General features: G+C 29.6%; 1 protein-coding gene across 1 annotated transcript in view; it reads left to right on the top strand.

Annotated features, from left to right (window-relative positions):
• Positions 1–1608: 1608 nt before the first annotated feature.
• LOC117181159 overlaps positions 1609–25991 on the top strand; it is a 46886-nt gene continuing 22503 nt past the window's right edge. The window contains exons 1-4 of the mRNA XM_033373726.1: positions 1609–1771; positions 16814–16966; positions 19964–20104; positions 23972–24124. Coding sequence (XP_033229617.1) covers positions 1609–1771; positions 16814–16966; positions 19964–20104; positions 23972–24124 — 610 coding nt within the window. The remainder of the gene's footprint in view (positions 1772–16813; positions 16967–19963; positions 20105–23971; positions 24125–25991) is intronic.

Raw genomic sequence — 25991 nt, 5'->3', positions numbered from 1 at the left:
ACCTGAATTAACAGAAATTTATTGAACTACACGTAAAGCTCTGGAAGCATATTTTCCCAGTAGCAAATGTGTGCTACATCGAATGAGTCAACTCGAGCCTAAACTAGAAATAAGTCTAACCTAGCCTAACCTAACCTAACCTCACGAAACACAATTAAACTGATTGTATTGTCCGGTTGTGTTTGCGGTACCGTTTCATTCAGCTTTGGCTTAACCTACATAGAGGTTTAACCTATCCTAACCTAACAAAACCTGACCTAACCGATTACGCTGGCAACCCTGTTCTTAAACGTCTTAAACGTAATCGTCAACCTTTGCATCGTTCCTTCGAAGAAAAAAGGACACGTTATAGCAGGCAGAAAATAGACTGAAGTAGGTCTATAAATCAATTTAATTATGATAAAACGCAAGATAACATTTAAACACGAAAAATAGAATAAATATATCCCTTAAGTCTAAGAAAAGCAGAGAGAAAAAAATTTTGAATAAAACTCTTATTCATTTGCATGTCTAAGTTACAGTTCTACATTTTAATTGATACAAAGAGTGTCAGGTTAATTGAAATGGGGTAAATTCTACTTGTAGTTCTAAGTTTCTTCAAATGAGTAATGTGCGTATAAATTTTTAACCACCTGTAGTACAATGAAATGAATTTTATTGTATTACAACGGGAACACTTAAGTTAAGTTGTGTTGCGTTAAGCAAAATTTCGTTAGGTTCTGTTAAGTTAGATTCATTTTTAGGTTAAGATCGAGTTAACCTATTAAATATAGCACACATTTAAGACTGAGAACCGTACGCTTACATAGCTACACGTGTGGTTGAATTTCATTCGGCTAGGTTAGGTCCGGTTTTGTTAGGTTATGATAAGTTATACCTCTATGTAGGTTAAGCCGAAGCTGAATGAAACGGTACCGCAAACACAACGGGACAACACAATGAGTTTAATTGTGTTACGTGAAGTTAAATCAGGTTAGGTTAGATTAGGTCAGGTTTTTTTAAGTTAGGATAGGTTTGACCTCTTTGCAGGTTAAGCCCAAGCTGATTCAAACAGTACCACAAACACAACGGAACAACACAATCAGTTTAATTGTGTTTCGTGAGGTTAGGTTAGGTTAGGCTAGGTTAGATTTATTTCTAGGTTAGGCTCGAGTTGACCCATTCGTTGTAGCACACATTTGCTACTGGGAAAATATGCCTCCAGAGCTTTACGTGTAGTTCAATAAATTTCTGTTAATTCAGGTTAGGTGAGGTCAGGTTCTGTTGGGTAAAGTTATATTAAATAAATTGATATCAGGCAAGGGTTGATCCTTCACAGTTGTCGACATGTTTTTGAAGTGAAAAATTGCATCACTGACATTATTTTGAAATTTATTTGCCTCAGTGCATGATTTTTCGTCATTTTTTGAGGTTATGGCTCAACCATGGCGTGATGGGTGATTTTTGATACCGAAGTTAAAATCAGCGCCCCAAAATCCATAGGAATACGTGTGAAAAATCTGTCCTCGTTCTCTGGTTGCCAGTTGGTATTACTGAACGTGCAGTGTGTATAATATGGCGTCAGCGTCGGTCGGGTCAATCTACGCGTTAAAAGTGGGTCATTCTAATATGGCACGATGCCAATGCACTCACCTGCGATATGTTCCACGCTTCATGCCGCAGCGCACCTTCGTGAAAACTCCAGGAAAAGCTTTTTCGTGTCCTGGCTCGCGCGACATTTCCGCTTCAAATCTTGAATCGAACGCACCCTCAATTCTCAACTTGCGATCACGTACACCATTATTGAAACACATTTTCCATCTTCACTTTAAAAAAGTGCCGCGGGAAACGTACCATTTCAGAGTGGAGAAAAATCAAAAAGTAAAGTATTGATCGTAATTCAATATTATTAAATCTTACACAAATACATTATTCATGGAAAAAATGTGTGGTAAATATTTTTCAGAGAGCTAGAACCAAGGGAAGACATTCTTCATTTTACACTTTTTTTTACTAATAACCGTTTTCAAGTTATAGACTTATTATGAATTGAATTTGCACTAAAATTACCATATTGCAGATAGTTATCTCAACACCTATGGGACCTAAAGATTTCGAAAAAGGCAAATTTCATTTTGAAGCACGTCCTCTATACAGGAAAAAGACATTTTCCGATCAAAATAAAACTTTAGTTTATGGATATGTTTGTAAAAACAACGTTTTTACAACTATGTGTTCAGGTCCAGATAATTTTTCAACTAAACAGTTGTAATTTTAACCAAAAGTATTAAATTTGAAACAAAAAGTTTAATTTTCTACGAAAACACGAATTTTCAACAAAATACATTAATTTCAATTTCCAACCAAACTTAAAAAAGTTATATTTTCAGTTTAAAAAAATTAATTTTCTGGGGATAGAAATTAATTTCCAATAAAATGGTTAAATTTTCAACCAAAGAGGTAAATATTCAGTTAAATAGTTAAATTTTTAACCAAAAAGATCAATTTTCAACCGAGCGATTAATATTCAACCAAATCACGAATTTTTAACTAAAATGATGATTTTTTTCGACAGAAAGACGAATTATCCACAAAGCAGTTGAATATTTAAAAAAATCCAATTATTTACCACAAAAGTTAATTTTACGTAAAGTAAATTGTTACACAGTGAAACTCTTCAAAATCCCTCCCTTCTATAGCCCTTCCGAGAATTGACGCCGCGTTGCATGTGGGTGTAACAGGTGCTGCGCAGGAGCTGAGGCTGTCACTCAGGCGAGCAGTCAGGCGTGAACAAACAAAAGCGGAGCGGGCTATAATGAGTTAGTTCCCATCCACCGTCAGCCCCGAAATAAAAGAGTAACATATTTTAGCATGACGCTTAAACGATTCTGACAATTTTTTTAAAAACTGAGACGCTATAGAAGGACACGATACAGAGGTTATGTGAAAACCTTGGAATTTTTTACCCCCTATTTTTAAAAGGAAAGTCGTAGAAAAAATCAAAATTTTGAACTGCACGGTTGATCACATGGGTCGATCACATGTTGTCGATGGTTCGATCTCATGTTGTTTTTCGAGCACAGTTTGCAACGGTGCCATATCTTTGGACGCATCATTGTAAACTGTGTGTATACTTATCCATATACTTCCTTCTTCCGTGTGTCACGACAAACCTAGCCAAAAGCTTCGACTCTGAGTCGAAAGAAAAATGTAATTAATAAAGGATTTCTGAACGCAACTGCATAATTTTTTCACTTTTTTAGCTACCAAAATGTAATAAGGTATTTTTTTATGTGTAATATAGGGTATTAGAACATGGTTTAAACAAATTATCACAATAACGTAGGACTAACTTTTGTGCAGGACTCATCATCCGTATAATACCTTAGGGCTAGAAGCTCGAATTATCTACTAAACAGTTGTATTTTCAACCAAAAGAGATATTAATTTAAAATAAAAAACGGTTAAATGTCACTAAAGTAGACGAATTTTTAACATAATAGTTCAACCCTCGACCACATTAAATTTCAACTAAAAAGTTGCATTTTTTAACAAAGAAGGTGAATTTTCCATTAACAAGATTATTTGTCTACAGAAAAATACGAATTTTTCACAAAATACATGAATTTTTATCTAGAATAGAATAATTCTCAATTAAAATGATCGATTTCCAAACAAATTTGGAATAATTACATTTTTAATTAAGAAAGTTAATTCTAAACCGAAAAAACAAATTTTCAACCAAACAGATAAATTTTCGACCAAAAATATTATTTTTAACCTAGAAGATGAGCTTCCAACAAAAAAGTATAATTTTCGAATGAAAAGAAAATAGTTGCATTATCCGTTAAAAAACTTATTTTTCAAAAAAAAAAAAACGAATTTTCAACAAACTAGCTGAATCTTTAATCAAAGAGATGAATTTCTAACTAGAATGATTAAGATTCAAACAATAAAAATTATTTTCGAACCAAAAAGTTTAAAGTTTTTAACAGAAAGGTGCAATTTTCAATCCAATGGTAGAATTTCCAACTAAAAAAAATCATTTCTTATCAAAACTGAAATAGTTAAAAACTCTATTTATAAAATTAATTTTTAACCTAGAATTAAACAAATTTGTAATAAAATATATGCATTTTTTTATGTATTTTCAAATTTATAAAATCTAGTGAAATTCTTTCAAATCCATTGAAATCTGTGGAATTTCTTCAAAATTCCGTAAAGTTTGGTCAAACTCCTTGAAACTCTAGGAGCCTTCGCTAAATCGTTTGAAATTTTCTTTAATTTGATATAATCTTATGAAATCATTTGAAACCACGAGAAACATTTTGAATTTACTTATAATCTGTTGAATTATTTTTTAAAACGATTCAAAAATTGAAATCTTTTTAAATCCAATAAAATTATTTAAAAACCCTTATTGAAATCCCATAATATTTTCAGATATCCCTTGCCATCCTTAAAAATATATTTTTAACTGAGAGAAGTTCTTCGAGAGTGTCCAAAACTTTCTGGAACCTCTTAAAATCATGTGCATTCTCACCCAATCTTTTCAAATTCCCTTAAATCCTATTATGAATTGTATAAAATCTCATAAAATCTCTTTAAATTCTGAAAGATTTGAAAACTTTAATAATATTTCCTTCTCCTGACTATTTCAACATTTGTAAACGCTTCTTACATTACAATGGTGACTTTTTTTCTTTTCGAATTTTAAATATTTATGTATTCAAACAAGAACTTCCAAAGTGCGCATCGTGTTTCAGCCAGGACACAATTTTCGGAAACTGGAAGGACTTTAAAAGTTTATTAATCAATGTACGCAGGTCGTTTCTATCTGGCCAACAATAGCGGCTTTCTAACTTTAATCTTAACTTTGAGCCAGATACTCGAGTACTTCAAGCATCTGAGAGCTTGTAAACTCAGTAAAAAAGCCCTCGGTAAAATTCTTGTAAAGTTAGTCATATCCAACATAGAAACCCATTAAACCCTTAGTTTTTACTCATTGTCGCTTTATTAAAGAAAATTTTAAGTATTATCCAATTTTTAAAAGGTAATTAGCGCCATTTTTTATCAATATTTTGAAACTATTGTTTTCGGGAAACCCGTGTTCATGATTGGATGAAGGTGTCACTTTTCTCCGTTTGAAATACAAAAAAGTTTGCAGACTTTAGATTTATAAAAAATGTGAAGATATCCAAATAATATATTCGATAATAATAATTAAGAGGACAAAGGTCTTTAAGTAAAATAACAAACCCATGTAATCCAACTTAGATAAGATACATTTTTCAACGATAATATTGAACAAAAAATAGCACATTCCCATAACTCTATAAAAAGTCAAATTTTTTAAAATACTTATAATTTTATGACGTTGGCTTCGGTATGTAAAATATATTTTTTATGAACTCAGTTTAAATTAAAATCTACATGTTCAATATTTAAATTAACTTATAAATTTTATACTCTGTAAAAATATGTTATTCACGCATTAGGGTATTTACACCAGATATCACAAAGGCCAATGCTTAGGGTGGCAAATTTTTAGGGGCTTCACGGTAACTTGGAATTTTCTTATCATTACAGAACACTTTTGTTGAAGAGTTTGTTGGAAACGGGGATTTGTCACTTAGTAGTGATTTTTAGGGCTGGGGAGACTGGGCAAGCTCATGTTACACTTAGGATTGATTTTTGGCACCGAAGAAAGCTGAACATAAGAATTTTACAGTAAGTAGTGATTTTTGTGTCTGGGGAGCCTAAACAAAGGGATTATACTCTTGGTAGTGATTTTTGGAGATGGGGAGAACTTAGAGAATTGATTTTACACTAAATAGTGATTTTAAGGGCAGGGAATAGATTGAAAAGGGGGTTTTTACAGTTAGAGTCGATTTTTTGTGCTATGGAGAGCTGGACAAGGGGATTTTATACCAAGGAGTCATTTTTTTGTCTGGAGAGACCTGGACAAGGGTATTTTACACTTGGGGTTGATGATGATTTTACATTTAGTAATGATTTGTGGGGCTGGGTAGAATTAGAAAAAGAGATTTTTAATTTAGGGCTCATTTTTGGGTAGGAAAGACCTGAAAACGGGGGGTTCACACTCAGTGTGATTTTCGCGGCTGAAGAAAGCTGAACTAGGAGATTTGACGCTAAGTAGTGATTTTTGGGGCGGCGAAGAGCTGGAAAATGTGGTTTTATATTAAGGAGTCCTTCTTTCTTCTGGAGAGAAATGGACAAGGAGATTTTACACTCAGTATTGAATTTTGGGAATCCAGAAAGCTGCACATGAGGATTTTATAGTCAGTATTGAATTTTGGGACTGGGGAGAACTGGACAAATAGCTTTTACATTCAGGTCTTATTTTTGGGGAGTGATAGAGCTGAAAATGGGGGGGGGGGTTACACTCAGTGTGATTTTCGGGCCTAGGAAGAGCTGAAAAAGGGGTTTTTACACACCTCGCTGATTTTTGGGGGTTCAAAGAGCTGAACAAAATGGATTTTAAACTGAGTAGTGTTTTTGGGGCGAGAAGAGCTAGAAAAGGAGGTTTCACATTTAGAGGCGATTTTTGGTGCTAGGGAGAGCTGGACACGGGGATTTTATACTAAGCAGCCGTTTTTTGGAAATGGCGAGAGCTTCACAAGGGGGTCTTGCACTCAGTAGTCATTTTTGGGGCCAGGGAGGGCTTGAAAATGAGTTTTTATACATTATGGTTATTTTTGGGGCTGATGAGACCGGAGCAAGAGTATTTTACACTAATTAGTGATTTTTGGGGTTGGGGAGAACTTAACAAGGAATTTTACATTTAGCTTAACTAGGCAAGGTGATTTTACACTTCGGGGTAATTTTTGGAGCTGAAAAGAGGTGGAAAAGGGGATTTTGCACATAAGGATGATTTTTGGGGCTGGGGAGAGTTTCTTGCACAAGGGGATTTTACGCTTAGTTACCTATTTTTGGGGCTAGGGAGAACAGAATAAGGGCATATTATGCTTAGGGGTGATTTTTAGTAACAGGGAGACCTGAACAATAGAATTTTAGACTTAGTAGTGATTTTTGGGACAGGGAGAACTGGATAGAGAAATTTTACTCTTAGGGGTCATTTTGGGGTCTAGAGAGGGCTGGAAAATGGGATTTTATAATTATGGTTGATTTTTGTGATAGTATATTATTAGAGAAAATACGCTTTATAAAATCCTGTAATTATGACATTTATTTCACCAAGAACAGGCGTATATTTTTCTAGGGAATTAATATTATCAACTTTTTTTATTTTCACACATTTATTGATTCGCACCATCTGGTTGAAGAGTGAAGTATAATATCATATTCACATATAGATCGCTTATGTAAACAACTTTCATATTTTCAAGAAACTTTTCAGTCGTCGAGCCTCACTCAAATAGTTGAATTATACTTTCAGATTCTTATTTTTCAGAAAATGGGCTTTGGTTCTTTCTTCAACGAAATTTGTCTTTTATGAAAAATTTATTTCTGGTTTATTCTTTCCTTTCTATTTTCTGGAGGAGAAAAGTGAATATTACGTAATGCTTTTTATTCAGAAACTTGTCCCCAAAAAATCTTACGAATCCTTACTTCGGGTGTAGGGGAGATGGGGTGAATCCAAAGCAGGTCTTACGTGAGATTCGTCTTTATACTTTTGTCTTGATAACCGAAATGTGTCGATAGATATGGAGTCGATCAGTTATATAATTCCTTTAAATTTCTGCAAACTTTTGAAATCCTTTTTAATCCCCTTATAATTTTTTGAAATCCGTGGAAATGCCTTAAAATTTCAAAAAATTTGGTTAAGATCTTTGAAATTCCGTAAAATATTTCGAATACTTACGAGATCCCTTGTTTGAATCTAACAAAACCCCCCAAAATCCGTGGATTTACTTTGGAATCTTTTTGAATCTTTTCAAATTCTTTTAAATCTTCGAAATCCCATTAAAATCTCTGATAGTCCTGCAAAGTTTGTGAAAATACGTCGGTATTACATAAAACTCTTTGGAACCCTTTAAAATTTTGTGACTTGTTATGAGATATTTCGAAATGTCTCCGGTGCAATCCCTTAAAATATTGGAAATTCACTTAAAGTTCGCAAAACTCGTTATTAATTCTTTAAAGTATCTTCAAAATCCTTAAAAATTACCTAAAGTCCTTTAAGAATCTTTTAAAATCCTCTTTTTATTTTAATCTTTAAAATCCTATTAAAGTCCCCTGATATTCTTCAAAATTCGTGATAATACTTCGGTATCACATGAAATTCTCGAAAATCCTTTGGAATTCTGTCATATATTTCTAATTATTTTGAAATTCCTCAAAAAAATGAGATTCTCTCAGAAATTTTACTACGCAATTTCTACAACAAACACTTGAAACCTTTTTGTAACATTTGAAATCTATGAAACCTCTCTTAATCCTTTGGAATCGTTCAAAAACCTCAAACTTTTGTAATCACCTAAAATCTTTCAAAATTCCTCGAAATCTCGAAATTAGTAAAAAAACCTTTATGAATCTCATTAAATTCCCCAAATTTGTTTTAATTCTTTGAAATGCTTTGTAATCTTACGAAGTACCTTGAAATCCCTTGTAAACTGCTGAAATACTTTTAAACCACTTGAATTCTTACAAAATTTTACAGATCTTTTGAAATCTCCTAAATTCGCTTAAAATCCCTTCGAATTTTCAAAGTTCCATAAAAATTCCCTGATATCTTTCAATTCTTTAAAAATACACGAAAAAATTCGGTGTCACAAAAAATCCTTTAACATCTTGTGACTTACTTTGAAATATTTGAAAATTTCTTAAAATTCGTCAAATGAAAAAAAGTGCAGGCATAAAATAAAAAGTGAGCAAAAAGAAAAGCCAAATTACTTTATTCGCTGTACACTAATGAGGTAAGGAGTATCCAGAGACGGAAGCTGGAAGTTTGAAGCAAGTAGAACCGGTTAATTGTTTCGAGGTCGAGATTCGCTTTGCCAAAATTAGGACACACTCTACCAGTGACTCTTCATGCAAGAGTCAGGGGTGGTTTTGTAGTCTGTTGTTTGAAGCTCAAGAGGCTCTAGAAGTAGGCCACCCTCGAACTCAAACTCGAATGCTCATGTAAACAAGATCAAATGCTCACTTTCACTTCAACCTTTCGTCATAAATTTAAACTGCATTCGAACTTCTACTTTGATTTTATTTTTAAATACAAACCTTTTAGTCGGGTATTTTCAATTCATAAATATCGGATATGGCATCTAAGTATAGACTTTACATCCTTTCCTCTATTTCCCTCTTTCTCACCTTTTTTTAAAAGAATTCCTCTTTTTTTCTTAGTTTTCAACAAACTTCCCCTTTTCACTCAAATTCGAACCGAATTATTAGAACCTATTAGGAAAATATTTTTTTGTAGAAAAATAGTTTCCCAATAGAAAATGCAACTAGCAGATTTTTAATAAAAAGTTGACCGGTTTAAGTTAGGAATTCAACTATTGAAGTTTTCATTGGGAAATCATCTTTTTAGTTGATAATTTAATTTCTTGGTTAAAAGTTGGACTGCTTTATTAAATGTCCCTTCAATTGCTTGACGATATAATTAGTTTGTTTGAAAAGTTTTTTTTTAACTGAAAATTTAACTATTCCATATTTATTTGAAAATGTATGTATTTGTTTGTTTGAAAATGTAACTATCTTAGTCAAAAATTATTGTTTTCGGGTTAAAACTTCAACTTTCTTGTGAAAAATGCATCTTATCGACTCGAATGTAAACTGAAATGACAGAACTCAATGGGAAAATCTATCTATTTTTTGGTGAAAAATTTATTTTTTGAATTGACTATTAAACTATTCTCTTTTTAGTGAAAAATAGATCGTTTGCAGTTGAAAATTTAACTATTAAAGTTTTTATAGAGAATTTCTCTTTTTTGATTTCAATTACTTGGTTAAAAGTTGAACTACTTTTTTTCATTATTTATAAAGTGTCCCCTAAGAGTTTAGATTACCTCCGTTAAGTTAAACTGCTTTGTTACGCATTCATTTTATTGGATGAAGATTTACCAATTTTGTTTAAAATTTGGTTTTTTCTTTGTTGTGTGAAAACATAATTTTTGTAACTGAAAATGTAACTATTCTATTTTTGGCTAAGATTTAATTATTTATGGTTGAAAATTCAACTGTTTTGGTGAAATTTGAACTACCATGTTAAATAATCATTGTATGAGTAAAAGATTTAACTATTTTGTTGAAAATTCTTTTTTTTTTTAATTGAATTCTTCAACTGAAAATTTAAATATTCCATTTTTGGTTGAAAATTTAGGAATTTGGTTGAAAATTCGCTTTTTTCGTAGAAAAGCAATTATTGTGATTGAAAATTGAAATAGTTAGTTAAAGGTTGAACTAAAAAAATACTTCGGTAAAAATTTAATTTATTTTATTTTTTGGTTCATCTTATAATAGGTATAAAGATGTAATTGTTTTATTGACAATTCGTATTATCGAGATAAACATTCTATTATTTTCGTATTTATTTGTTTAGTTTGAAGTTAACTTTTTGGTTGGAAAAGTCGTCTGTTTTCTAGAGAATTTGTCTTCTTAGTCTAATAATTTAACACTTTAATTGAAATTTTTTGTCTCTTTTGACTGAAAAATCTTTCCTGGTTGAAAATGCAACTCTAATCTTTATTGTTTTTATTTGAAAATGAACTGTGTGATTACACATTAATATATTTTGGTAAAAGATTGAACTATTTCATTAAAACATGAAGTTCATATTTTATTATTGATGTGAGTTTTTTGACAAGGAAAATTAATTAATAGTTTAAGATATTAATATTGTTTGTCTACTTGGTCATAATCAATATTATTAAAATATTGATTCATTTTTTTGAAATCTTAAAAAATTAATCAATATTTTAATAATATTAATTATGACCAAGTAGACAATCAAAATTAGCATCTTAAACTATTATTTCATTAAAAATTCGTCCTTTTTTAAATTGAATATAACTGTTTTTTATGTAAAAATAAATTTTTTTGGTTGAAATACCAACTATTATATTTTTATGTTAAGAATTCATCTTTTGGGTTAAATTCGACTATTTTTGATTTAAACTTAAAATCGTTTCTTGTTTGACATATCAAATATTATATTTTTCATAGAGTGTTTATCTCTTTTGATTGAAAATTCAACCACCTGGTGGTTAAAATTTTAAGAGATTAATTCATGGAAGCGCGTGATTTTAAAGCTACCATTTTTACGTGCTTTAAACTCTCGAACTCTAAGATCTAAACGCATAGAATTCGAGAGCTGAGAGCAAAGGAACGTGGCCTAATGCTTGAAACTCCAAAACCTATGCTTTAAAAGCAAGGGTACCGAATTCTTAGATCTTGCGCCAGAGCGTGATAAAATCAAGGAGCAGTGCTGTGAATTAATCTCCCGAAATTTCTCTCCATGTAGAATCACAAGAAAATATTAAAATTTTAAGTTTAATCTTCTGAACAATCATGGTAAGTTCTAGAATCAAATATTCTCTAATGTTCTACTTCAAGAATATTACATGACTTGAAAAACTCTCGAATATTCCTGAATTTTCTGGAATAGTTTATGATTCTATTAAAAAATTCAGAACATTTTTTAGAACCGAAACTGTTAATAAAAAAAAACATTTTCCTACTCTTTCGTATTGAAATTTTTGTTAACCGTGTTATGGAAGTGATTTTCAGGGAGATGAACATGTCTATAAATTTAGCTGGTACAATGTTATAGAAAATATATCAAACGTATCTGGCATTTAGGCGATGCGATATAATAAATCATGTATATTTCGATAACGGTCGGTGGAAAATACGCCTCAACCGGAATCGGGAATGAATCATAATGGTTGGATTGAAAATCTACTTCTAATCGACCAGGTGCCTCCAATGTTTTTTATTATTGCTGTGAATATAAAAAGAATAATTCAATAAAAACAATAATAAAGTAGTAAACAAAATAATAAACACTATGAAACTATTTTTTAGCTTAAAACAAGACCATTTTTCCTAAAACGAAAATTGTTTCCTCTAAAATATCGTTCAAAGCGTTGTAGTATCCTAAATAAATTATTTAGAACTTCAAAGCGAATTTTATTTATTTTTTAAATAATTACCAAAGAGAAATTATCATGAAGTTAACGGGATATTTAATGCTTGCTAAAATTGCAATACTAATTTATGCAAACTGTCATAAACATTTTAGCAACTCAAAATGAGTGTGAAATGCTTCTGTCAAATATTTAACTCTTTTCATTGCATGCATAATGGAAATGGTGTTAATGATATTCCAGAATTGAAAATTAAACTGTAATTTATCAGCCGTTACATTAAATTTTGCATTAAAATTAAACTGTTTCACATTTGCATGCAAAAATGCGTGCATATAAAAATGCTCATATAACATCCCCTGGTGTTAAAAGCGAGGGGTTTCGCATTTCTGAAATCAATTGAATCCACCGATCACAAAATATGTGAAAATTGGAATTTCAGATCTCTTTCTGCGACTAAATTTGCGATTTTTGTATTCTGTTGTGACTGAACAAGATTTCCGGACTTAATTTTTTCATCTAAAAATGTAACTATTCTATTTTTGGGTAAGAATGATCTTTTTTAGTTGAAAATTTAATTAATTGGTTTAAATTGTACCTACTTTGTTGAAAATTCATTTTGTTGGTTAAAGCTTAAACTCTTTTTTGCAAATTTTATGTATTTTATTGTAATTTCGCATTTTTTATAGAAGAGCAATCTTTTCGATCGAATATCTTATTACAAGCTGAATTAAATCCAAACTTCGTTAAGAATTTACATTGGATGAATATGCATCTCATTGTTTTGATGTTTAACTATTCCCTTATAAATTCATATTTTCAGCTTGAAAATTCAACTTTCTTGTAGAAAATTTGTCTTTTCGGTTGAAATTCGAACTAAATTAATAGAACTCAATACTCAAATCTATCTATTTTTTTGCTAAAATTTAATTTTCTTAACTTAAAATGTATTTATTCTGTTTTTGGTGTTTTCATTGAGAATTTTGGTGTTTTTTAAGATTTAATTACTTGGTTAAAAGTTGAATTTTTTTGTTAAAAATTCATATTAATGGTTAAAGATTGAACTATTTTGTTGAAAATTATCTTTTTCATGGTTAAAAATTAATGTTTCTGCCGAAAATTTTTCTATTCAATATTTGATTAAAAATTTATTTATTTTAATGTAAATTCGTATTTTATTTAGAAAATCAATTTTCCCTTTCGAAAGTTCAACTGTTGAAAGCTAAACAACACATATACTTCGTTAACATTTTATTTTATCAGAAAATGATCTATCTCTTTAGTTAAAAATTAAAATATTTCGTTAGAAACTCTTATTTTCGCGTTATATATATTCTTATTTAAAAAATCTTATTTTCCATCGTGCTTTCCATCATGCTTATTCTGTAATTATTTTAAAACCTATTTAATTTTTCTACATTTTTTGAACATGAAACTCATTTTATTCATTTGATTAAAATTGGAATAATTTACAAAAAAAAAAAAGGCGCTCGCTATTATTGTATATTATAGAAGAAATTTAATTAAATTAAATTAATCGAATTCTATATTATAAAAAATAGCTATTAATTATAATGATAAATCCAAAATAATTTAAAATAATCTTGTTTGAGTTTCGCCTAATCAGTAGAACAAAACATTGAGAAGAAATCAATTTAAATGTGCTCGAAAACCGTTTTTCTTTAGCCGAGTTATATACCCTCAATTCAAAGCTATTGTATTTCAAGTCGTCTATTTCGACCTCAATGCTGCAATTAGGTGCAAGATTTCTTATAAGAACAAGAAAGTGACATGATATTTATATTTTTTATGCCTTCTTTTTAAAAGAGAAATGTTGTGTTGTTATTATACTATGCGGATAAGAATTTTATTTATTTATTTATCCTTATCATTTTTCTCAAGTCATATTTTCGTTACTTTTTGAAAATAAAGTCACTAAAGACACTTTTTGAAATAAAAAGATGACTTTACTCATTACCTTTAACAACCTAAATCAGAGAGCCCAAGGATTTCTGAATTTTATTGAATTTTTTTTCTTTTAATTCTTCTGAATTCATCCTAAATTATTTGAAATTCCCTTAAAATCCAAAGAATTCAATTAATCGTTTTTTCATACTTAATTTTTTAATTTCACACTGAAGACTATTAAATTCACCTTGAATTCTAATAAAGGACCCCGCAGTAAATGTACATGAAATGGCTTTTGGTCGATTTGGATTAAACTTCGTAAAATTGTAGTTCTCAATGTCTCGATCAAAAGTGTTATGGGGCACAAAGTCCGAGAATGGACAGTTTTCGAGTTATAGAGGGTTAAACATCCAACCCTTTTAAGAAACATTACCAAATATCTCGAAAACTGCAGCTCTGCGAAAAAAATGTTCCCCATGAAAGTTATTGGGCTCTAAAGGGGAAATGCAAAGAAAGTCATAGCCTTAAGAAACAGTTTATTTTTTAAGGTCATTCAATGTGAACTTGTCATTTATTGCTAATATTCAGCCAATAAAGACAAGATATGAAGAGGAAGGAAATCAATATAGAACCCATAAAGGCAAGAAAGGAGAATGACTTAGTCGACAGCCAGCCAATGAAGGCAAGTCATGAGTGCGATTTAGTCATTCTCTAGCCAATGAAGGCAAGACATGGGCGAGGGAGACGACATCCTGGTCATCTCTTGCCTTCATTGGCTAGATAATGACTAAATCGCACTCATGACTTGCCTTCATTGGTTGGCTGTTGACTAAGTCATTCTCATTTCTTGCCTTTATGGGTTCTATATTGATTTCCTCTTCATATCTTGTCTTTATTGGCTGAATATTAGCAATTAAGCACAATTTCACATTGAATGACCTTGAAAAATAACCTACGTCCTAATGCCATTACTTTCTTTGCAATTCCCCGTTAGAGCCCAATAAATTTCATAGGGAAAATTTTTTTCGCAGAGCTGCAGTTTTCGGGATATTTGGTAACGTTTCTTAAAAGGATTGGATGTTTAACCCTCTATAACTCGAAAACTGTCCATTTTCGGACTTTGTGCCCCATAACACTTTTGATCGAGACATTGAGAACTACAATTTTACGAAGTTTAATCAAAATCGACCGAAAGCCATTTCATGTACATTTGCTGCGGGGTCCTTTTATCAGATTCTTATTTACTATCCTATTCACTCCCATTTGTCTGAATTCAACTGTATTTTTTTAATTTTATTTTTAACATTTTACTATATGCACTTGAATTATTTGTGATTCAGCTTGATCTCATATAAACTGTAACGCATTGTCTTGAATTCCCTTACATTCTTCTTAATTCACTCCCATTTTACTGAAAACAATGGGATATTTTATATTAATTTTTTTTTACTTAATTTTAATCCATTTGGAATTCAACCTGAATTTTTAATCATTTATTCTAAATTACGTTGAAAAATCAGGAATTTTTTCGTTTATTCTGAACTTTGTTGGATTCACTTGGAATCTTCTAAATTCGCTCAATTCTAGTCAATTCATAAATTTGTTGTTATAGTTTTTAGAATTCCCAATATTTAAAAATAAAATGAATTCAATGGAATTTTTTTGGATTTTAAAGATTCTGCTCTATTCACTTCGATTATTTTTCATTTATCCTGTTTTCGCATCACTGTCATTGTGCTCTCTGAATTATTCTAAATTTATTCCAATTTCACTGAAATAAGTTAAAAATTGTGTATTTAATGGAATTTTTGGATTTTAAACATATTGTTTTATTCAGTTGAGTGATTTTTAATTTATCTTAATTTTTATAAATATAATTCGCGTTCTTTAGAGTTCTCCGGAATTGAATTTATTTGGAGTTTACCATGAATTTCTATCAATTTTTTGCGAATTTTGTTGAGTTCTTTGGAATTTCTTTAAATTACTCTGATTTTCTTTTAATTCATTGTTTTTTGTTTAAATATTTTTCAATCCCTGAATTCCGTGTACACAGTTGAATTCATTCCAATTCAACTGAAACCAGTGGAATATTATGGATTTAAACAAATTAATTACTTATTCATTAGCTTATTTTTTAATTTATCCGCAATCCGTTCTGGAATTATTATAAATACGAATTCTTTTCAATTCTTTTGAAGTCAAAAGAGTTCACTAGCGGCCAAAATCTGAGTAGTGAAAGTAAAAAATAGTTGAAAAAACAATCTAATTTATTGTCATACAAATAGACACGTGGAGAACTATATTTCAAAAGTAACTAAAGAAGGAACGATTTTTATAGTTAAAGTTACGGAAAAAATGTAATTAGTTACCCATTCCTTACTCATTCACAAAAGCTATGTCATTACACCTGTTATTATCAAAAAAATAACTAATTACTGTAAGTTGCTTTCCATCACTAGCCAGAGGTCTAAAATAAAAATAATTTTGTAACACTCTAAATTTAAATAAGTAATTAAAATATGACAATAAATGTTTCAAATTTCCTTTCTAATGGAAATTTAACTTTCACACTTAACTTCCGATATAAGGATTCTCGGTTTACGATCTTCCTAGAACTGATGTTTTGAGTCAAGCATAACAAACATCATGAGGGCCGCACTCTCAGCGCATTAGTTGCGTCAGTTTGCGCCATGCGTCAACACCCCACATAAATGTTTCATGAAGCCCTGTCTGTTTACGTTTGGTTTCCCCTTATTTAAGATCAAGGCCACAGCAAGCATGCTCGAAACCGTTCTTATATAAGGATTTAAGTGTAATTATAAAATTTAATAAACAAAATTTTGTTTCTTTTTCAGATCTAAAGGGCCGCGGTAAGCAGAAATTTGGAGATGTCTGCAGGGAAGATAAGGACTGTGGATTTGACGGATCCTTCTGCAAACCTGATAAGAAAAAATGCTACTGCAGAGAAGAGTTTGAAGTCACCAATCATATCGACAAATGTGGAGTCCGTGAGTGCTTTTAAAATTATATTAATTTCAAATTATACCTCCTGAAACCGCTATGATACATTATATTATTTGCACAGCGTCTACAATTTTTAGTTGATTTTTTTTCAAATACGAAATGCTCACTGAATGATCTGTGGAACAAAAATTGCGCAGGTGTAATTTCTACAAATACGAATACGAATTTTGAATTTGGATTTACTTTTCATATTTTAGAATTTTTCAATTTAGTTTTAAAATTTTCCATAGGCTATTTAGATTTTTCTATAAACCTCCATCATATTTTTTGAGTTTTTATTTTCAATTTAGTTTTAAAATTTTTTATTCAACAAGGATTCCCCTGAGCTTATAGCTAAGTGCACTCCCCATTTTTCATACCATTCTGTCCCACCCCTCCCCTTTTTTTAATAACGACATGTGGCTGGATAAATAAAAGTTTAAGGTTTTCTTACCTTAAAATGTTATTTAAATGCATTTCACATATTTATATATGGTAAATACGTTTTATATAATTAATAATGTTTGTTAAAATCATAATCTTGAAGTAAAAAATGCCTAATTTCAACAGAAACTCTAATAATAAAAATAATAATATAGTTATAAAAAGTGTTTGTTTTCATAAAATATGTATCTTGTATTTATCGCAAATTGAACTTGCTGCGTGCGAATTTTTAAATGGAACATGGGTTTAATATAAACATTCTATTACCAGGTAGCCGAAAAATTGTCAAGAGTCCCTGTCTTTTCCCTGATTTCAAAATTTTCCTTAACCTGTGTCTATCATGTAATAAAAACTATATTTAATATTTATAGTTAAATTTCAAGAACTAACGACCGTCCATAAACTACGCTTACAATTAGAGGTATAAGGAAGGGGGGTGGTGCGCCAAAAAATACGTTGGACAACATGGGGGAGGGAGTCTGTTGAAATAACGTTGCGAACGTAGATAACGTTAACTACGTTTCCTTATAAGATACATTTTAACAAAGCTTCTTTCAATATTAACTTAAAAAGTTTGCAAATCCCTATACCCCTCTTTTACCCAATTTTAAAAAATTCATTTTTTCTGTTTTTCAGAAACTTCCACTTTTCCCCTTTTATTTTGCCAAATGCAAAATGAATTAATAAAAATCAATCAGAAAATCCAACTATTTTTAGTTGAAAGTTATTTTTTGTTTGTATAAAAGTCTACTACTTTAATATTTATGATTAGGAACTCATCTCGTTTGGTCAAAATTTCTGTTATTTAGTTGAAAATGTAATTATTTTCGTGAAAATGAAACTATTTTGTTAAAAAGTCATTTTTTTAAAGGAATGCAACTGTTTTGTTAAAAATTTATTTAATTTTTGTCTTAAATTAATTATGGTAATTGAAAATTAAATGATGACATTTCTGGTTGAAAATTTATAACTTTTAATTTAAAAATTTAACTTTTTCGATTAAAATTCAACTACTTGGGTGAAAGTTGATCTCTTTTGTGGAAAATTCATTTTTGTGGTTTAAAATTGATCATTTTAGTTAAAAATTCATCTCTTTAGTTTGAAAAATTTTCTTAAAAATTACTTGTTTTTTTAAAGAAAGGATTTTTTAAACTTAAAATGTAACTATTCCATTTTTCGTTGAAAATTTATATTTTTAATTGTAACTTAATAGTTTGAATTAAAAACTGATATTTTCCAGTTGAAAATCGAACTATACCATTAAAAATTCGTGTTTTTGGTTTGAAAATTCAACTGGTTTGTAGAAAATTCGTATTTTCGGCTTAAAAATTAGTTATTTGTAAGGAAATTAAACTTTTGGTTTGAAAATTAAGTTTTCGGTGAATATTCATGTTTTTGTTTGAAAATTGAACTATTTTATTAGAAAATGCAACTATTTGATTCTCAAATAAACTGCTTGGAAAAGTAATTATTTAGTAGAAAATTACCTGTGTTTTTACAAATCATATTTTTCTAGATAATTCATCTGTCTGTATTTAATATTCAACAGTTTAATTAAAACTGCATTTTATGAGGTTCACCGCCTTATTTGATTTAAATACTTTGTTTAAAAATTGTTTTGGTTTGGTTTATAACCGATTTTTTATTTAAAAATTAAACTAATGCATTTTTGTTTGTATATTCATTATTCATAAGTTAAAAAGGAAACTATTTAGTAACAGAAGCTCATGTATATTGTGGAAAATTAATCGTTTTGGCTAAAGATTAAACTATTTAATGATAAATTCATCTTCCATGAGTAGAAGTGAACTTTCCTTTTGAAAATTCACTATTAGCCATTTCAAGGTCGAATTTATTTTAAAGCAGTTGATTTTTAAATTGGTTATTAATGAAACTGTTAGTTTAAAAATTAATTTTGTTGTTGTTGAAAATTGTATCTTTTTGGTTAGAAAATTCTCAGGAATTTAAACTGCTAAGTTACTTTTGTAGGGAGAGAGGGGTTCAAAAAAAATTACGGTAATCAACGAGGGAGTACGTGAGGGTAACAATAATCTAAAAGTGGTAACGTAGTTTATGGATGGCCCCTAAGCTTGAAATAATTGCAATTGCGGTAGAAATAACAGTATCCAAGAAACCAGATCAATACTGTGCAACAAGTCTGGAAGTGTTAGTTATGAAACCAATCTTTTCACGTTTTATTACAAAAATAAAACTAACCTCATAGTTTTCAATTTAAAGGCCGCTCACTTAAAAACACTTCTTCAGATTAAAAAAATCCTTTGTGAAGGATTTAAAATGAAGATTTAAAATCTTTCACTTTTGTGAATTGGAATAAACTTATTGTGAGAAATATTTAGATTTTTCCAATAAAGCAAGTTAGTGTAATGAAGATGAAGTGTAACCGACGAAGAAGAGAATCACGACCATACATCTTCATTAGTTTAAAAGAACAAATTTTTTATTAGTTATTGGTAATGATTGCTAATAACTTATGTATTTAAAAACAGTTGAATTAACTAATAAAAGCAATGGAAGATTATAATCCTGTGAAATTGCAGCTGTCAATGTTGATGATGTCTGCCTCTTCAACGAACAATGTGAAGCAAAAGTTGCACAAGCCGAATGTCGAAAGGGTCTCTGTGCTTGTATCAAAGATAAGATCCCGAAGATGAGGGATGATGATACTATAGAATGCATCGGTAAAGTTTTTTTTCCCTATCAAAATCTTAACTTTTCTTCTGGAATACTATCGCAACAAGAAAATAAAAAATTAACAATAATAGATAACCTTAATTTGCATTCTATGCTCAACTTCCGATATAAGAACTTTTTCAGGCATGGCTTGTAGTGGCATTGACCCTAGTTCGAGAGAATTAAAACGTAAACAAGCGGGGACGCATAAACCATTTCTCTTGGATTTTGACGCATGACGCAACCTGATGCAACTAGCGCTATGGGAGTATCGCCCCTTATACTATTTGTCGCGCTTGACTGAGCACGGCCTCTCTCTCTCGATCCCGCGGTAAACACGAGTTCCTTATATCGGGAGTCAAGTGTATTCTACTTGTGCATGATTTTTTAATTTTCCTTATCAAGACTATAAAGAGCCTCTTTTTCAATTAAGTGCTTATTTGCTTTCAAATGCTTAGATGACATTGAATAAGCTAAAAAGGGAAATCGAACTAACTAAACTGCATTTAATACTAACTGAATTTCGTAATAATAATTCTAACACATTTTTATTTCATAATTATTTATTTTGTAAATGAAATGCCAAGTAGTTCAGTCATATCGTACATAAAAACACCTTTTTATATTTTTAAATAGGTAGAATCTCGAAGATATTTTTGAAGAAAGACCCAAAAATCGTTTTTGCGTAGATTCAATCTTCCCATCACGTTTTAAAGCCAAGTACACAAGAAAATATTTGATCAAACTAGACAAACTTCTGAGAAAATTAAAAAAAAAAACCTTTTATCTTCATTAGGCTCCTAGTTATGATCCTTCAATGTATCCACATTTTTTTTAAAGAGGCTAATAAATAAAATTCTGAAGTTTTCATATATACTTTGGAAACTCCTAATTTCAAACAAATAATATAATAATTTAATAGACTTAGATAATAATTAAAGTAGACGTCATTTCCAGTAATCGTAAAGAAACAATGATATGTACTTGCAATAATTTAAACATTTTCATATCAAAATATGCATTCGCATTTCTTTACGATTCTTCATAATAAACGAAGAATTATTAAATAACTAACTTTAGATTGTTTATACATTATCATGGACAATTTTATAACATTTTATTATTTTATGCTTCAAAGGTGAAAAATTTATAAATTATTTATCAGAAATGAAATGATTTTGTTTAAATTTTGGCAGTAAAGGAATTAATAAACGAAAAAATATTTCTGAAGTCCTTAAATTCTTTGTCGGTGCGATATGCAATAGGGGGTCCTACTTTTTACCTGTAAAAATTCGACTTTCGATTTTTGTTGATCGATCATTCCCAATTTATTCGTTTTTCGGAAAAAATCCATTTTTTTTGTAAATTGTCAAAATTAAAGCGTGGCCCCAGGCTTTTGAAATTACCATCGGGTTTTCAAATGGGAAAGCTCGGTTTTTGAAATAGTGGCAAAATGAGTACTTGTTATTTACTCTTAGTAAAATATTGTTCAAGGAATAAATTTCATGGAATAATTTTTAATTTTATCCCTACATCTCCCTTGTGTTGTGTCCAGAAAATGTCCAAAAAATTAAAAATAGCACTTGTATGTAAAATTTATGCTAAAGTCAGTACTAATTTGAAATTATTCAAACAATTATTATTTGTTTAAAAAAACTCTCTTTATGATCCTGAAAATTACTATTGTTTGAACCAGTTTATGCAATTGATAAATGTCAAAAGTAATGTTTCTTCTTTTTAATATTTGGCAATTATTTAAACAACTTTCATTAAAAAAAAGCAGTTGACGAATGATGAGAGTTATAAATTTTCTAAAGATTATTGCAATTGCTCAAACCATTTTTATTTATATAAACCATTTTTATTTATATAAACCATTTTACCGCTCTAAATCTTGAAAAGTTACTACTTTTTGGAAATAATAATAATGTATTTAGTGAACGCTAAAAATAATATTTTTGTAAAAATTCTGACCAATTGTCCGAAATTGTTTAAACGATTAATAGCCATTCTTTTAGTTATAGAAAAGGTGCAGAAAATTCTTTTTTTTCTAATGTTTTTCACTATTTTGCTTATGACTCAATATATTCTTATCTCATAGATTATATTCTTATTTTTTACAATAATGTTTTCAAATTTTTTTGATTTATGTTATGGATACTTACTTTTTATATCGATTTCGCTCAGGTAATAAAATACAGATTGATGAAAGGAACATAGTGTAAGTCAGTCGAAAAAACGAGAATTTTTCCCCAAAGAATATCACTCTTAACATTTATTAACTGCGTACTTAAAGAATTTCCAAATATTCTAAACAAAAAATATTTCTCTCAACATGTCTTAATTGTCTCACTAATATTAAAAAATAATAAATTTAAACGATTTTGTGGGAAAACCCATATACATATAAATTGCTTAAACATTTGGAAAATATTTTAAACAACAAATATTATTTTTCACATCCATAAACTGTATTATTTATCCCAAAAATAGTAAGTTTTTACGATTTACTGGAAAAAATGGCTTTGAACAAATAATTATTATTTCAAGAATAGGCAACTAGTTAAAATATACTTGGAAACTTGTTCCTTATCGAATCAAAATAATGTTAAAAATAATTAAAAATACCATCTGAAGCACGAATTTTTACATGAAACTGCTATTTTTAATTTTTTGGGGCATATTCCGAGCACAATAGAAGGGGGTTGGGATCCTACATTAAAGTTTATCAAGTGGAAATTATCTCTGGAACATTCTTTAAGAAATGACTTAACTTTAACTAATAAAAAGTTAATAACAAGTCATCTTTTATCAATTCGTTCAAAAATCGAAAAAAAAAGAAATTTTTACCGGGAAATGAACAATTTGGGAGAGATCGATCATAAAAAATTGGAAATCAAATTTTTAGACCACCCTAGTAAGTACAGTTTACATAGAGATTTTTTTCACAAGTATTTTCTAAACATCTCTCGTTTTTCAATTAATTTATATTTTTATTAATTATATTAGTAATACAATTAATAAGTTAACCTTTTTTAAATTTATTTCGAAAAAATAATTTTTATTTGAGTTATGAGTTGTTATTAACAATTTTCAAATGACCAATTGATAGTTTTTCCTTTATTCGCTGCCAACAGATCTTCTGATAGGTTTCATCAAATGTACACAAAATTTATAATACAAAGAATATTATTCAAACAGTTATTAAACAATTTATTTATTTTTGAAGCCAAATTTTTAAAATTTCGCAAGTATATATTCCAATAATAGACAGATTTTTCTAAATGGAAAGGGTAATAGTTCCATAATCATAACTTGGACCTATGAGTTCAAAAAAATTATAATTTTTTGAGTTTACGCAGAATACATTGCTGTATAATTTTTCTTCTGGCCTCATTAACGTTTCTTAATTTAATAAAAAGTTATTAAAAATAACCAAACACTTGTAATTTGGCCTGGTAAATGAGGAAAAAATGGTTCTATTTTGGGAGGTCATAACTAATTACCTATTGGGGCTCGATCAATTTTGATTTTTTCCGTTAAATGTTTTGCTCTAAAACGTGACGGTAATGTTCAATCTACGAAAAGAATAATTTTTAAAACATCCTTCAAAAATCTTCCCGGGGCGCGTTACCGTCATTTGTATCCAATTTGAAATATGCATCAAGATCACAAAGTGTACCATTTTACCAAAACATGTACTCTACCTAGTTGAAACGGTTATTAAATTACCAGGTTCCTCGACTACAGTTAATAATAAAGTTAATTTGTCATCTGAATCATCCGTAGTTTAATCTTCACTTATCTCTGCTATTTTATCTCCTCTTTTTCTTTAGATATTTACAAGGAAGAGCTTAATAAAAAGTTTCTTTTAGATTTACCACCGAGGGGTGTAAAAAAGATTGGAGACGAGTGTAAGGTTAACAACGAATGTGGATTTCCTGGATCGTATTGTAACATCGAACATAAAAAATGTTTCTGCAAGGACGAATTCCAGGCGTCGAATCACATTGATAAATGTGGAAATCGTGAGTTTTATTTTTTTTAGAGGAGTGTAGACTGTCATGTCGCGTAGATCTAAAAAGTTGAATTACAATTGTACATTTCTAAACATTTAAAATCAATAAAAAATAATAAGCTGTTTTCACAAATCAAAAAAGACATTTATTATTCCAGTATTGACTCTCAAAAAATTCGTCACGCTATCTTAATTATCTTGATTTTCAGTTTTCAAAGAAGGATTTTTCATTATCAGGTTTTACAAGCTATGTATCTTTACTCAAAGTTTTCAGTAATAATATATGTAATGCTTTGTTTTTTTATGTATTCTACTTTTCGCAAATATCTATTCTTGGCACAAATTTTATTTTTGTTTTATTTAATCTCATGATACATTTTTTTTGCACCAAAATTTGCATATCTCAATTAAACCAGGCTTCCCGAAAAATTTACAATAAGCAGACAACAAAATCTAAGATTAGTAAATATTATTTCTTCCTTCGAATATAATATAGTGTGAAGTTTTCATTTAACTTCCTACAAATTTTTGGATTGAGAAAATATTTTATTTTACGAGCACTTTTTCTTTAATAATACTATTTTTCTATACTTAAATTATCATTTATTATCAACCAATTGTACCATTGCAATTTATCTTTTTTTAGATAACTATTGTTTAGAAAAACTAGTGTTCACCATAGACCAACGACCATAACCATTAATTATTTTTTAGAAATGCACAAACTTTTTTTTTTTAACTTTGGGACACGACTTTTAAATAAATTTTTGTGTAAATATTTTCTTCAGTATAACAAGAAGAACAACATTTTAACGGGATTTTTTATATGCGTGATAAGTTAGAGTTCCACATAAATAAAATGGCCCTAAAAAATTTTTGCCAAATTTTGATTTTTCGAGTCTTTATTGTTATTTAACTTTTTTAGCATTGTCCTCTTAATTAATTTTTTTCTACCGATCGGTACAAAAAATCGATATAGTTTTTGGCATGTTTCGTTAAATATGTTATTTCTCTAAAATAAAAATTATTTTACCATTGTTGCATAAATATTGATGAAATTAGCAACCATTTTTATAAACAAATAGAATTCGTTCTAAATTCTCAATCGATTTCAATGCTTCAGTTGAATAATTACGATAGCTCGTTTAATTACGAAGATTTTGGTAAAAAAATTAGGGAACTCGCATATCGTCAAAAGTTGAGCGTGTTTTCGTATTGACGTTCCGCACTCCATGCCGCGCGACTTACGATACTCACGACGTTGAAGTTAGCCACAGATAGGGATTTCAAAGTTGTGTAATTCATTTTTAAAAAACTAAGAGTTATATCAAAAAAGTAAAAACACCTCTATATTTGTCTCGGAAACATCTCAGTGATCACTTTTTTGTTTAAACAATTTTTTAAACAATTACACCATTTGTTATCTTTCTGCAATTGTTATAAACAAAATATGCATCGGATCGAAAAACCAAGTGCACCATTGCATTCCTCACGAACATATCTAGATATGCATTTTTGTTTGTTTGTAAACCCATTTTTTAAACAATTGAAGCATTTGTTGTTCAGCGCACTGTTGCTTCGTGCCCGTAGACATGGATTTCAAAGTAAAAAAACTGAGAGTCATGTCAAAAAAGTAAAAACACCTCTGGATTCGTCTCGGAAATATCTCGGTGTGCATTCTTTGTTTTTTTTATTTAAACAATTTGTTAATCAATTTAGTCATTTGTTATCTTTCTGCAGTTGTTATAAGCAGGAATGCAATGGTGCACTTGTTTTTTGATCATATGCATACTTTGTTAAGCATATAAAAAAATAAAAGCACCTCTGGACTCGTCTCGGAAATATCTCGGTGTGCATTACACCGAGATATTTCCGAG

This window comes from Belonocnema kinseyi, chromosome 10, assembly GCF_010883055.1.
Source record: "Belonocnema kinseyi isolate 2016_QV_RU_SX_M_011 chromosome 10, B_treatae_v1, whole genome shotgun sequence".
Classification (NCBI taxonomy): Eukaryota; Metazoa; Arthropoda; class Insecta; order Hymenoptera; family Cynipidae; genus Belonocnema; species Belonocnema kinseyi.
The sequence above is the reverse complement of the archived record's forward strand: the minus strand, read 5'-3'. Positions and strand labels throughout refer to the sequence as shown.